We start from the raw sequence: 13532 nt of genomic DNA, 5'->3' as shown, positions 1-13532 counted from the left end.
CCCTCCTCCTGCCCCAGGCTCTTCACCTATGTCAATGAGCAGCTGTTCTCCAAGCCCACCTACGCAGCCTTCATTAACCTGCTCAACAACTACCAGCGGGCGACGGGCCACGGGGAGCACTTCAATGCCCAGCAGCTGGCCGAACAGGGTGTCTTCCTCAGAGAGATCATGAAGACAGCAGTCATGAAGGAGCTCTTCAGCTTTCTCCATCACCAGAGTGAGTGAGCCATTCCCAGGCCCCATGAGGCACTGCTGAGGATGCGGGTCTGTCTGCAGGAGAGCCAGACACCTCTGAGGGCTGCACAATGGGGCATTGGGAGAGCAGGTGAGGAAGCAGAGGACCACACAGAGGCAAGTGCACACCTGGGAGGGACAGAGATAAGGCCAGAGGGGAGTCATGGAAAGATGATGGACCCTACTAGGGGCTGCAGAATCCTCCGTTTGGCTTGGAGATCCACCTCCTTTTTCCTCTTCTTCCCCTTCTTCTCCTTCTATGCTAGGGATTGAACCCAGGGCATGCTAGGCAAGTGCTCTACCACTGAGTTACGTCCCCAGTCCTTTTCACTTTATTTTGAGACAGGATCTTGGTAAGTCATGAAGCCTGAACTCAATTTTGTGATCCTCCTGCCTTAGTCTCCCAAATAGATGAGATCACAGTTGTGTGCTACCATACCTGGGTCACCCAATCTTTTGACTGAATGTTAGCAGCCTTGTGGATCCCTCAGCCTCTGCTTCAGTCTCAGGGTCCTCTGCAGGGTTATGAGACTCCCCCACCCCGGGGCACTTCTCAGCCACCTCTATGGATCCAAGTTGCTTTATGGATCAGGCAGATATAGTCCCCAACTCTTTTGCCTTTTCTGCACTAAATCCAGGAAGGGCTTGGCTTACTACTACTAATTATTCTTCTTCTTCTTCTTCTTCTTCTTCTTCTTCTTCTTCTTCTTCTTCTTCTTCTTCTTCTTCTTCTTCTCCTTCTTGTGGGGAACAGCTACAGAAAATCAACAAAGGTTCAGAGAGGATGTCCTACCGGGAAGAGTTCTGGTCGGAATGTCTCCAGATACAGATACATTCAAGTTAGACCAAAAAAGGTTTTGACAGCAGGACTTTTTGGCTCGGGTTTTGTTTGTCAGTGTCCTCCAGATTCCTTCCCCGAATTCCAGGCAGCTGGGCTTTGTCTCAGGGGTGGCGCTGTCCAGGTCTCCTCTCACTGGCTGTGGGATGGCCTCCACAGCTCTGCTGTTTTTAGGTGACACAGGAGTGATTCCATGAGATGATGCAGTCCTGTGCCGCCCCCTGGTGTTCTCTCTGTGCTAAACGCATGAGAGTGGAGTGAGCTGACGGCTTTTCAGTGAGAGAAATGGAGGCCCAGCCAGGCTAGATGGGACCCAGGCCACAAAGGAGTTGGAAGCAGAGCTGGCTCAGGAACCTTGGTTCCAATATGAGGCCAGGCTCTTCATTACTCACCTTTTCTCATTTCTCTTTCCCTCCTTGTCCAAATGCCACTTTTTTTTTTTTTTTTTTTTTAACTACTGGGGATTGAACCTAGGGGTGCTCAACTAATGAGCCATATCTCTACTCCTTTTTATTTTTATTTATTTATTTTTAAAGATGATTCTTGCTAATTTGCTTAGGGTCTAAGTTGCTGAGGTTGGTCTCGAACTTGCGATCCTCCTCCCTGAGACTCCCAAGCTGCTGGAATTATAGGTTTGTACCACCATGCCCAGCCTTTATTCTTTATTCTTCAGGTTCTTGCCAGGTCTCACCACCTCTATGAAGATTTCAATTGCTTCAGTTTTGCTGGCTTTCAGCATCCCTTTGGAGACTGAGAGATTAGGCTATGACCCAGAATAATCTAGGGCCAGAGAGACTTGGTTTTCTCCTGGATCTGATACTGACTAGTGGTATGACTCTCGTGCTACAGTTTGAACATGTCCTCCAAATTTCATATGCTGGAAACTTAATTCCTAATATTATATATTAATGGTAATTGGATATGAGAGCTGTGCGAAGCAACTGGGTCTTGGGGGATTGCCCTCATGAATAATCAGTTAATGGATTAATGGATTGTCCAAGGAGTAGCTCTGTTATAAAAGTGAGTTCTCTCTGGTGTACTTGCTCTGTCTTGCCCTGTGATGCCTTTTACCATATTATGATTCAACAAGAAGGTATTCACCAGATGCAAGCACCTAGATGTTGGACTTCCTAGACTCCGGAACTATGAGCAAACTAAACCTCTACTCTTTATAAACTACGGAGTCTCAGGTGTTTAGTTATAGCAATCCAAAATGAACTAAGACTCCTGAGCAAGTTATTTACCTTGCTGAGTCTCATCTGTGAAATGATGTCTTTGAGGATTAATATTTGTAAAGCATCAGTGGAAAATTTGGCCCCAAGTGAGTGCTAGTAAGGGCAACTATTCAGCTTGTGAAACTACTCTGTTATTATTATTTTTTTATGTATTCAATCTTATTTTCCAACTGCATTTAAGTCCTTGAAAGGAGAGAATATTCCTGGTGTCTCTTTTTGGATCCTCTACACACAATTCTGGGCCATAAACAGTATTTGATGACTCTCTGATTTAAATCTCCAGTCCTCACCTTTCCCTTTTTTTCCCCAATGGCCATTTCAACATCTTCACTTGGTATCTACACAAAATTTAGTGTAAAGAGAACTCACAGTTCTCACTCTTCCTCTTGACCTGCTTCACCTTGGGTCTTTCCCATCTCATAAATGACAACAGAATCCATCTAGCTGTTCAGGCCCAAACCCAGGAGTTAGATTGGATTCTTTCCCCCCCACTGCTTTCCACTGTCATCTCCTCCATCAGTAACATCCATAAATCCCACCTTCAAAATATATCCCAGATCTGCTTCTTATCCCTTCTGTTTTAGTCAGCAGTTTCACTGCTATGAACAAAACATCTGACAAGAACAATGTAGGGGAGGAAGAGTTTATTTGGGGTTCACAGTTTCAGAGGTCTCAGTCCATAGATGGCTGGCGCCATTGCTGCTGCACATCATGGCAGAAAGGTGTGGAGGATGAGAGCATCTCAGGACAGGACAATCAGGAATCAGAGAGAGCTCTCACTCACTAAATGTAAACTCTAAAATCACACCCCCAGAGACCCACCTCCTTCAGTCACACCCTACGGGCCTAGAGCCACTATCCACCTAGTTAATCCATTCAAGTTGATTAACGCACTGATTAGGTGAAGGCTCTCATAACCCAATCATTTCATCTCTAAACTTTCTTGCATTGTCTCACACATGAACTTTTGGGGAACACTTCAAATCTAAGCCATAACACCTTCTCCTCAACTACCACTTAGTGTACACCATCTCCAATTGCTCATCTGGATAGCATTAGCTTCAAAATTGGCCTCTCTACTTCCACTCTTAAAACTGCATTGACCTTTTTACTTAGGCAATCAGAATGATCTTTTAAAAGCAAAGCTCTTATTACATAATTTCTCTGCCCGAATTCCTTCTGTGTTAGTCAGCTTTGTGTTGCTCTGACCAAAATACCCGACAAGAACAACTCAGAGGAGGAAAACTTCATTTTGGCTCATGGTTTTAGAGGTTCAGTCCTCGGTGGGTAAGTCCATTACTTTATGTCCAGAAGACCATGGTGGAAGGGAGAGACGGAGGAGCACTGCTCCACTACTGGCAGCTAGAGAGCAGAGAGAAAGGGATGAGGAAAAGGGGCCACAGAGAAGATGCACCCAGGGTATGACCTCAGTGACCCACCTCCTTCAGCCATATCCCACATGCTTATAGCTACCACCCAGTCAATCTACTCAAACTAGAATGGGCCAATTAGGTTACAGATATCCTCATCTAATCAGTTCACTTCTGAATATTCCTGCATTAACACAGGAGCTTTTGGGGTACATCTCATCTTCAAACCATAACACCTCAGTGTCTCTCTACTGCCCAAAGCTGTAGAGTTGTTTAGAGATAGGTCTGTGGAGCTAGGCTGTGTAGGTTTGAGTGCTGTGTCTACCTCTTATGAGTTATGCCATCTGGCCTTGGTTTCATAACCCATGTCTGCTTCAGTTTACACTTCTCTAAATTGGAAATAATTAGTACCTTTCTTATTAACATGAGGCTAGTACTAATGTGAAGGTTCAATGTGAGGAATAATAATAATAATAATAATAATAATTATTATTATTATTATTATTATTTTGGTACCAGGGATTGAACCCAGGGGAACTTAACCATTGAGCCATATCCCCAGCCTTTTGTAATATTTTATTTAGAGACAGGGCCTCAATGAGTTACTTAAGGCCTTGCTAAGTTGCTGAGGCTGGCTTTGAACTCATGATTCTCCTGCCTCAGCCACCTGAGCCACTGGGATTACAGGCATGCACCAATGCGCCTGGCTTGAGGATTCAATATTATTATACGAAGCCCTTTAAAATGGTGCTGGGCACACATAAAGTCCTCAATCAATCTAAGATATTTTTGTTATTATTACTATTTGATTGGGATCTGGCCTTCTTGCCATGGCTTACAGGATCTGGTCCCTGCCTACCTCTCAGGCCCCCTCTCCTCCTGATTACTTTGCTCCAGCCACAGTGAACTTCTTTCAATTCTTTGAACATAAACTCTCTCCACCTGGAGCCTTGGCACTTACAGTTCCCTTTTCTTTTTCCCAGATGTTTGTGTGGTGAACTCCTTAACCTTCAGGTCTCTTGATTAGTGCTACTTTCTCAAAAAGGTTTTTCTGGTCTTCCTTTTCAGAAGTCCTCTGTCTTAGTATGTTTTATGCTGCTAGAACAGAATACCACAGGCTGGGCAATTTATAATGAACAGAAATTTATTGACTTGTGGTTCTGGAGGCTGGGAAGTCCCCCCATGGCAGAAGGCAGAGACAAAGAAAGTGAGAAAAAGGCAAAAGAAGGCCAAACTTGTTTTTTTTTTTTTTTTTAAGGAAACCATCCATTCGATAAGGAAACCCCTTCTGTGAAAATGACATTAATCCATTCATGAGGATAGAACCCTCCTGGCATAATCACCTCTTAAAGATCCCACCTCTTTTTTATTTTAAATTTATTAGTTCTAATCAGTTTTACGTGACAGTAGAAAGCTCTTCGATTCATTGTACACAAATGGAGCAGAATTTTAAGATCCTACCTCTTAATCATGTCACAGTGGGTATTCCTAACATATTTTTTTTGGGGGGGACACTTCAAAACAGCACTCCCACCCCATCTAGCTAGTCATCATAGGCTACTCCAGTGTCTTCTAAGCACTTGCCTGAAATCACATGATTTCTTTAGTGTTTCCATGTTTGTTTATTTATCTCCCTCTCTCTAATGTAAACTCTAAAGATAGAGACCCTGTCCTCATTTTTCTCTGCTGAAACCTCAGCCTTTAGGTCTGGGCCTAGCACACAGTGGGTGTCCTGCTTATCATTGCTAAATGGGCAGTCGAACACATTTGTTGATTGATTGAACCCATATCTCTCCTCTTTTTTTAAAAAAAATATTTTTAGTTGTAGATGGACTAGATGGACACAATACCTTTATTTTATTTATTTTTATGTGGTGCTGAGGATTGAACCCAGTGCTTCACACATGCTAGGCAAGTACTCTACTGCCAAGCCACAACCCCAGCGCCCCCATGTCTCTCTTGATGTCCTGAAGCAGGTGGCCCTTTTCTGTTTCCCAGGACCCGACCTCTCTTCCCCTCTCCAACATCCTCTGTGTTCCTCTCTGCAGACCGCTATGGCTCAGAGCAAGAATTCGTTGACGACTTGAAGAATATGTGGTTTGGGCTCTATTCAAGAGGCAATGAAGAGGCGGACTCCAGTGGCTTTGAACATGTCTTCTCAGGTGGGGGCACCCTGCTTAGAAAGGAAGAGTGGAAGGGGTGAAAAGGAATGACTTCACTCAGGAGCAGGGCAGCCCTGACCCTGAAGAATAGACAGCCAAGTTGGCTGGCAGGGAGGGACATGTCTACTATCAGGCCAAGAGGGACAGGTCTGAGAAGCCATTTTGAGGGATAGTCTCTCTCGAGTACCTAAGAGGGAAAGAAGACCAGATACTGGAGCTCTCAAGGGGGTACATCTGGAATGAACAAGTGTTTGGGGGCAAGGTAGTTAGCCTCTGAGCAGTCCTTTGCTTCCAGAGCTTGGTCAGCTGCTTCCTGCGAGGTTCACAGTCTGTTCCCCACTGCCCTGTCCCATAAGGCTCTCACAAGGCCAGGCTTGCTCCTGGAGAAACAGCTGAGAAGAATATTCCAGAGTGGTCTCTAGTATCAGCGAGGGGGAAGAATTATTCTGGCTGAACCGAGAGGAGAGGACAGGGATGTGAGGGACTCTGGGGAGTGAGGTAAGGGACTGAGCTGGTGAACATTCAGATCCCGGAGAAGGAGGCAGCCTTGGTGTGGGGTGAGAGAAAGGAAACTGGAGGGACAGGATGGTTCCAGAAGCCCAGACCACTTACCTTGTGCTCTGTTTTATAGGTGAAATCAAAAAGGGAAAGGTCACTGGCTTCCATAACTGGATCCGCTTCTACCTGCAGGAGAAGGAGGGCCTGGTTGACTATTACAGCCATAACTATGATGGACCTGTGAGTACCTGTGCTGGAAAAGCCCTGTTGGTGGCCACACTTTCTATCCTTGTGTTTGGAACAGTCAGACTTGTTCCTCCCCCTAACTCATCTGCAGCCCAGTGGGGATTGTGAACGTGGTGTCCTCCTTTGCTGGACAGCAAGTTTAGCCACCTAAGAGATGGTATTCCCTTCCAGGGAAGGCTCCAGAACTGCATGGTCAGAGGGCAGAGGACACCATATCTGGGTGGGAGGTTGAGGTCAGAGGAGGATATTGAGGGAGAAGAACCAATGACATACAATTATCCGCCTTGCCTCCCCGCCCCCCCATATGTCCTTCAAATGTGGCTGAGAGTTTGAACCCGGATAGTCTGAGCTAAACTCCATACAATTTACAAAAAAGAAACCTTTGCTGTCCTGCACCAGCAAATAATTTGGGGGCAATGAACCATCCTCTTCCAGGTACAGGGGCAATAAGGAACAATTGCATCCCTGGCATTCTGGTCTGGGTCTTATGGCTGCTGACTCTGACCTCCTTGGCACTGTCAACGCTACACAGAGGATCTGAGTGGGGCTCAGGTACTTCTACTTAAGGAAGCCAGTCTCCCTGAAGGCTCCTCATGGACCTTCAACAACTACTGGCCAACTGTTGGCATTTGGCACCTCTCTGATGCTACTCTGTGGCCTTCACCAAACCCCCTTTCCTGCCCTTCTCTTTGCAGTGGGATTCCTACCCTGACGTGTTAGCGATGCAGTTTAACTGGGATGGCTACTATAAGGAAGTGGGCTCAGCTTTCATTGGCAGCAGCCCCGAGTTTGAGTTTGCACTCTACTCCTTGTGCTTCATTGCCCGGCCAGGCAAAGTGTAAGTACTGGGCCAGCCACAGTACTGGGGCACAGGCCTCCGGCTGTAGTCAGAGATCTGGAGTCTGCCACTCAGGGGCTGAGAGGGCTTGGACAGATCATTGTGCTGTGCCTCCATTTTATCCCTCCAGCAGTGGTTAGATTAGATTGGAGGCTGCCAAACTTCATCTTAGCTGTAGAACCATCTCCCTTCTTTCCCCTCAAGTGAAATTTTATGCAGGATCTTACTATTCAAAGAAGTTAGAAATAGGTTGTCTTGGGGACTCTAAGCCTCTATTTTTGTTCTTGAGGCTGTTTGAGGGAAACAGAACAGTTGGTAACAACTGGCCTTCCTGTTCTGTATCAGTTGGAGACTTTGGGTTCTACTATTTAAATTTTTCTTTTAAGTTTTTTAATTTTTTTTTTTTTTTAGTACTGGGTTTGAATCAAGGAGTGCTCTACTACTGAGCCACCCACCACATCCTCTTTTTACATTTTATTTTGAGACAAGGTCTTGTAAGTTGCTGAGATTGGCCTCAACTTGCAATCTTCTTGCCTCAACCTCACGAGTCACTGGAATTATAGGTGTGCGCCACCACCTGGCAGGGTTCTATGCTTCTGAAAGATGAAACAAATATTCATTCTGAGAACTTCCGTTCTAGAATCTGGGATTTTAAAATATTGCTCTGGGAAGGATAAGGAAAACTCCTCTTTCCGAAGACAGAAAATAAGGTCCAGATGCTCAGTGGCTGCAGAAATCTGTGGCAGCTCTGTCATAAAGGACAGAGCCCCCCCTTTTTTGGGGGGGTGGGCTGGATCCTTGCAGCCTGGGGGAAAGAGGCAGGGTGGAGTGGTGGGCTCCTCTGATTTCATGATCTTTCCCCACAGGTGCCAGTTAAGCCTGGGTGGATATCCCTTGGCTATCCAGACCTATCCCTGGGACAAGACTACCTATGGAAATGGCAAGAAGTACATTGCCACGGCCTACGTGGTGTCTTCCACCCATTAGGACAGAACTTTGAGCCAGAAAGAGCCATGAGGGCAGGGAGGGCTCTTGCAGGACTGAGGTGCTATCTACTCTGGACTGGAAAAGGGAGGGAGGAGGCTGGGAGGAAATCCCACATCAGTGAAACAGAACCCCCAAACCAAAAATGCCTATATAGGAGGAAAGAAACAAATTAGAAAATGCAGAAAAGCAGTCAAACATTTGTCATCCAGTATTTTAACAATATCGACTAAGAAACAAAGTCCAGGTGGAGGAGGTGGAAGGCCTTGATGGTTCCTTGCTCTGATGCATGGTGGAACTGTGAGCAAGTCCTCTGGCCTCACAGTGCCTCCTGCTTCCCTCTAACACAATGGGAAGAGGTCTACCCCTTTTCCTGTTTTGGGGGTTGGTGAGAGGACAAACCTGATAATACATTTACTGAGGTGTTTTCAAATGTTCTTAGGAAGAACTGCTAATAGAAATATAAGATTACTATAATGGCTGTTATTGTTTACAGCTCTGCAAACTGCAGTTTGGCTCTGTGTCAGGGGCCTCAAAGAAGTCAGGCCACAGAAACCAACCAGCCTTTGGTCTTTTGTACAGTAAGATCCTTTTGGAACAGAGTCTGGGAGAACTCTGTCATTGAACAGAGCAGGGTAATGGTTGGTTGCTTCCCCAGGCCTGAGTGTTTTGTGGTCAACTCAGTATCTGTTTCCAGAAGCTTCCTGATTATAGATGTTTAGTGCATCTGCACTCTTATATTTTGATCCCAAATAGTTTTTTTAAATAGAATTTCCATAAGAGGAGGAAGATTTAGCATCAGAAAAAGAAAGGCAACTATAACTTATTCTCTATTAAGGCTTAGCCAGCTGCAATATTTTGAAGCACTCTAGATGGGAGACCAGGGAGACTGCTCCCTATCTCCACCACAGTGGTGCTTTTCTCCCCTGGGCCTGCTTGGAGTCAGATGGGGCTCCACAGAGTCAGTCCTGCTCCCTGACTTAGAGAGGTCAGGTCTCCAATTAAAGTTATTAAAAACGAAAAAACAGAAATGTGTCTCTTCTTTGTTTATGGATCCCTTGACTATTGGTCTCCCTGCATTTTCCCTGGAGCAGGGCTGGGAATGATACTCCTCCTTTCAAGTCCTTGCAGGGGAAAGTGGTATCTGGGTGAAGTGCTTGAAGGCTCACCAAGTCCCTCTAACTAAGAGAGGGAGAGAAATCTTCCAGGTGCAATGTGAAACATGGAAAGAGCATCACAAGCAGACAACGGGGAGGTGAGTGGTGGGCGACTATTGGCTCCAGTACCAGTAACCAGCCCCCTCTATCACAGATACAGGGAACAGAAGGACATCCTGGATGCAGCTTCTGTGACTGCAGAGGTTGACCAAACTGAGAGATAGTAAAAATAATTCTCACCTGTTGTCGGATTATTTAGGACACAATTCTAGGAAGAAACCAGCCAAGAAGGGAACCTATAGCAAATTTGAGAGCTCAGACAAATCCAACAGGAACTTGTTCTATCCTATCCTGTGGTGTTCACAGTCCAGTGGACAGGACAAGGGGTCAGGAGTACATAGTCTAGGTGCAACCTCTGATCTAGTCAGTTACTTGCTGGTTACATGGGTAACTTTCTTATTCAATCAGTATCCTTATCAGTAATATTGGGATAATAGTACCACTGTTGTAAGGTAAGGAATGTAAAATAATGTGCCGGCTATTCTTTTCATCATTCTTTATGTTGTTGTGGTTTTGTTTTTTGAGACTGAGTTTCCCTATGTTGTCCAGGCTGGTCTTGAACTTGTGGGCTCAAGTGATCCTCCTGCTTCAGTACACCATCACACTCAGCTCATCATTCTTACTTGTCTCACTTATTATACAGATTTCATTTTTTTTTACTAGGAGAGGCAATTCCTCTTCCCTATGATTAGTCTTAATCTTCATCTACCAATGTCAGTACTTGTTACTCCTTACTGACCTCTTCAGGGGTCTTCCAGATAGATAAATAGGAGGCAGAGAAACAAAAATGTAGGAGAGAGTACTGTACCCCAGGGTCTGGACCTTAGCTTTGCAAGACAGAGAGGTAGAAACTAACATTTGTTAATCTCTTACCATGTCCCAAGTTGTGCTAAATAGTCCATTAATGTACATTTTATGTACATTTGGTAGTAATTTTTATCTTTACCATTGTAATTTTACTTAGACATTTGAGATTCAGATTAAGTCACTTTCTTATTAAGTAGCAAATTAGGATTTCAAAATCCAACCTTTTCCTCATGTTGTAGTGAGCTGGATTTCTAGCAGAATCTACTTATTCATTCATTATTACTTTTTATTTGTGGTACTGTGTATTGAGCTCAGGGGCACTCTATTACTGAGCTACATACCCAGCTCTTTTTATTTTTATTTTGAGACAGAATCTCACTAAGTTGCTGAAGCTTGTCTTGAGCTTGCTATCCTCCTGCCTAGCGAGTAGCTGGGATTACAGGTATGAACCATCACTCCTGGCTTCATTCATTATTCTTTTAAAGAATACTTATTAAGGCTTGTGACAGAGGCTGCTGGTTGCCCCTCAATACCTGATCTCCTCCTTTTCTTCCTTCTTCATGGAATTCCCAGTTTTTACAAGAGCACATGACTTCCAAGAATAAAAACTCAGCTTCTCTTGTAGCCAGGAGGGGCCATGTGCCTAAGTCCTGATCAATGGCATGTAAGAGGAGGCATATCTTAAAGAACAGGAAACACAATTTTCTTGTTCTTGTCCTTTTCCTGCTGACTTGATTTCAGATAAGATTGCTGGAGCTTGAGCAGCCATATTGTATCATAATTGAAGATGGTAGAGCAGGAAGGTATTAGGAGCCTGGGCCTAACACTGGATTATCATACCAGTCCTGCACTGCTTATATTCAGTCTTATATAAGACAGAAATAATCTTCTGTTATGTTTAAACCACCTTTATTTTGGTCTTCTCTCATATTCAAAAACAAAAAAACCCCAAAACGATATATACTATTTCTGTAATAGGAAGTGTCAAGGTGCATAAATTTTCTTCCTAAAGTTACTTAGCTAATACCCTCTTCTGAAGATTTATATTACCTATCAGAACCTTCCCATAGTAAACTATCTGAAAGAGTTTAATAATTATTTTTGGCATAAAATTAACAATTCACCATCATTAATTGTGGCATTTTACTGTTGCAATAATCAACATTTATGTTTATTTTCACTGACGATTTGATTTCAACATGTAAATCTCATAAAGAGAATGTCTCTTTGAAAGTGGCTGTTCAGTTATTAACAGTAACTTCATTTGAGAGGACTGGGGTTTATTCTTGGTAAAAATAAATAAATAAAAGAAGAAGGCCCATGTCTGAATTCACAGGGGAGAAGGCTGCCATTATAGACAACCTCCCCACTTTGGGAGCCTCAGAAGTTGGTAATGATGGCTATTTTGCATCAAAACCATTTAGTTAACTTTTCTCCCTTTTAATAGTATGTGAAAAGAAAGGGAGAAGAAGAAAAAGAGAGGTTTCATCACCTAAGAGTCCAATGAAGTTTTACTAAAACAGGTAGTTGGTCCTCTTTTCTCTCTTCTCAATCAACTTTGCAAGGATTAATAAAGAGAAGGTAATTGCTTTGTTAAGAACATTAATAAATCTATATCTGCTTTAAACTGACTTATTTCTAGTTTTAAAATACAGTATGATCTGTTAATAGTATATATCGTTTTGTTATAGATAAATAGTATATATCGTTTTGTTACTTATCTATCTCCAAACACAACAACAAAATCATTCCATTAGTAAATATTTTGGTAATGCATTTAATGATCTGACTACTAAAACTTTAAAATACAAAGATACCCAACAATTAAACAACATGAAACAGGTGACCTTGTGAGGGAGGACCCTAAGGAGGTTTTTTTATTGACCAGGTTCTGGGTTAATGTTTCCTAGCCTAAATGGCACAGCAATATGCCATGCTTTAAAAATCTGTGATGCTGAGGGTACATTCCAGACTAATTAAATCAAAACCTCTGGGATAGAATTCATCAATGTGCTGTGGTGTGTGTGTGTGTGTGAGAGAGAGAGGGGGGGGGGTTATCTATATAGGTCGGTGGGTTGGTCTATCTATTCATCCACCCATCCATCCACCCATCTGTCGGTCCCTAAGTGATTACAATGTTTAATAAAGCTTGAGAATCATTGATCTGAATCTTGGGGATAATGTTTGAGATCAGAGAGCTGATTCAATTTGAAAGTTTGTTTTGTGACTTTTTTTGTGGCCTTCTAATCCTGCCCTTTCCCTCCATAGTAGGCGTTGAATCTAGGGTCTGGAACACCTTAGGCAAGCGTTCTACCTGAGCTTCATCCCCAACTTTTTCTATTTTGAAGCAGGGTTTCACTAATTTCCCCCAGGCTGGTCTCCAATTTGCAATCGTCCTGCCTCAGCCTCCCAAGTAGCTGGGATCACAGACGCCGGGGACTGGCTTTTTTGTGTGGACTTCCAAAAATTATTTTTGATTTATTTTACAACTCTAGAGTTAGCATGGCAGTGAAAAATGGCTTATTCACAAAGGAAGCAGAAGCGAAAGGTGTCAAAAGCTTCATATTTCTTCTTAGCCAGAGCATACAGACAGACCTTAATACTGACACACATCATAGAGGATGCTGACACACAGCTTAGAGGAAAACGCAAACCCCAGGATGCTGCTAGGGTTACCAGTTTACGTCGGTCCGTTCACGGTTTAGAGACAGTAACTTTCTCATGATTGTCATGACATAACGTTAGACAAAAGCAAGGCAAATACTAGGGCTACAATTGAGGGAGGTCCAAGGAAATGTTTAAGGCTTTATTGTTTTGGGATTGGATTAGGTCAGGATGACTCTGCAGTTTGGAGATTCTCTCGTGTTTAGTTCAGTCACACTGGAAGGACGCAAAAGGCCAGACTTCACTTTCACACACCATCAATCCCCAACCGGTCTGCCCCCGGGCGTCAGGTCGCGGACCTGACTTCTGCGCACGCTCCGGCCAGGCCCCGAGGGCGGGGCGAGGGCCCGCGGGGCCTTGTGGGAAGGTCCAGGGAGGCGGGGCGGCGCGAGTGGCGGCGCGTCTGAGCGGCTACTATTAGGTGAGGACGGCCTGGCAG

At 44.1% G+C, this 13532-nt stretch overlaps 2 protein-coding genes and 1 long non-coding RNA gene across 6 annotated transcripts in view; 2 read left to right on the top strand and 1 right to left on the bottom strand.

The window, feature by feature from the left end:
- The window catches only part of ENDOU (endonuclease, poly(U) specific), a 26025-nt gene extending 16610 nt beyond the window's left edge, over positions 1 to 9415 (top strand). The window contains exons 8-12 of the mRNA XM_081309864.1: positions 18 to 217; positions 5726 to 5839; positions 6471 to 6577; positions 7279 to 7421; positions 8288 to 9415. Of these exons, the coding sequence (XP_081165990.1) occupies positions 18 to 217; positions 5726 to 5839; positions 6471 to 6577; positions 7279 to 7421; positions 8288 to 8408 (685 nt within the window). The 3' untranslated portion in view covers positions 8409 to 9415. The remainder of the gene's footprint in view (positions 1 to 17; positions 218 to 5725; positions 5840 to 6470; positions 6578 to 7278; positions 7422 to 8287) is intronic.
- On the bottom strand, positions 5547 to 13437 carry LOC308657795. The gene is made up of 3 exons (XR_014024066.1): positions 13349 to 13437; positions 6452 to 6523; positions 5547 to 5850 (listed from the first exon to the last, which is right to left on the bottom strand). It is a non-coding gene; the product is annotated as an uncharacterized lncRNA (long non-coding RNA).
- The window catches only part of RPAP3 (RNA polymerase II associated protein 3), a 42078-nt gene continuing 41979 nt past the window's right edge, over positions 13434 to 13532 (top strand). Inside the window, exon 1 of one of the 4 annotated variants that reach the window (XM_081309861.1) lies at positions 13434 to 13514. The gene's annotated coding sequence lies outside the window, so the exon portion shown is untranslated. The other 3 variants (XM_081309860.1, XM_081309862.1, XM_081309863.1) reach the window with 3 other exon arrangements.

Source organism: Spermophilus citellus (assembly GCF_964194105.1).
Source record: "Spermophilus citellus genome assembly, chromosome: 10".
NCBI classification, from domain to species: Eukaryota; Metazoa; Chordata; class Mammalia; order Rodentia; family Sciuridae; genus Spermophilus; species Spermophilus citellus.
The sequence above is the reverse complement of the archived record's forward strand: the minus strand, read 5'-3'. Positions and strand labels throughout refer to the sequence as shown.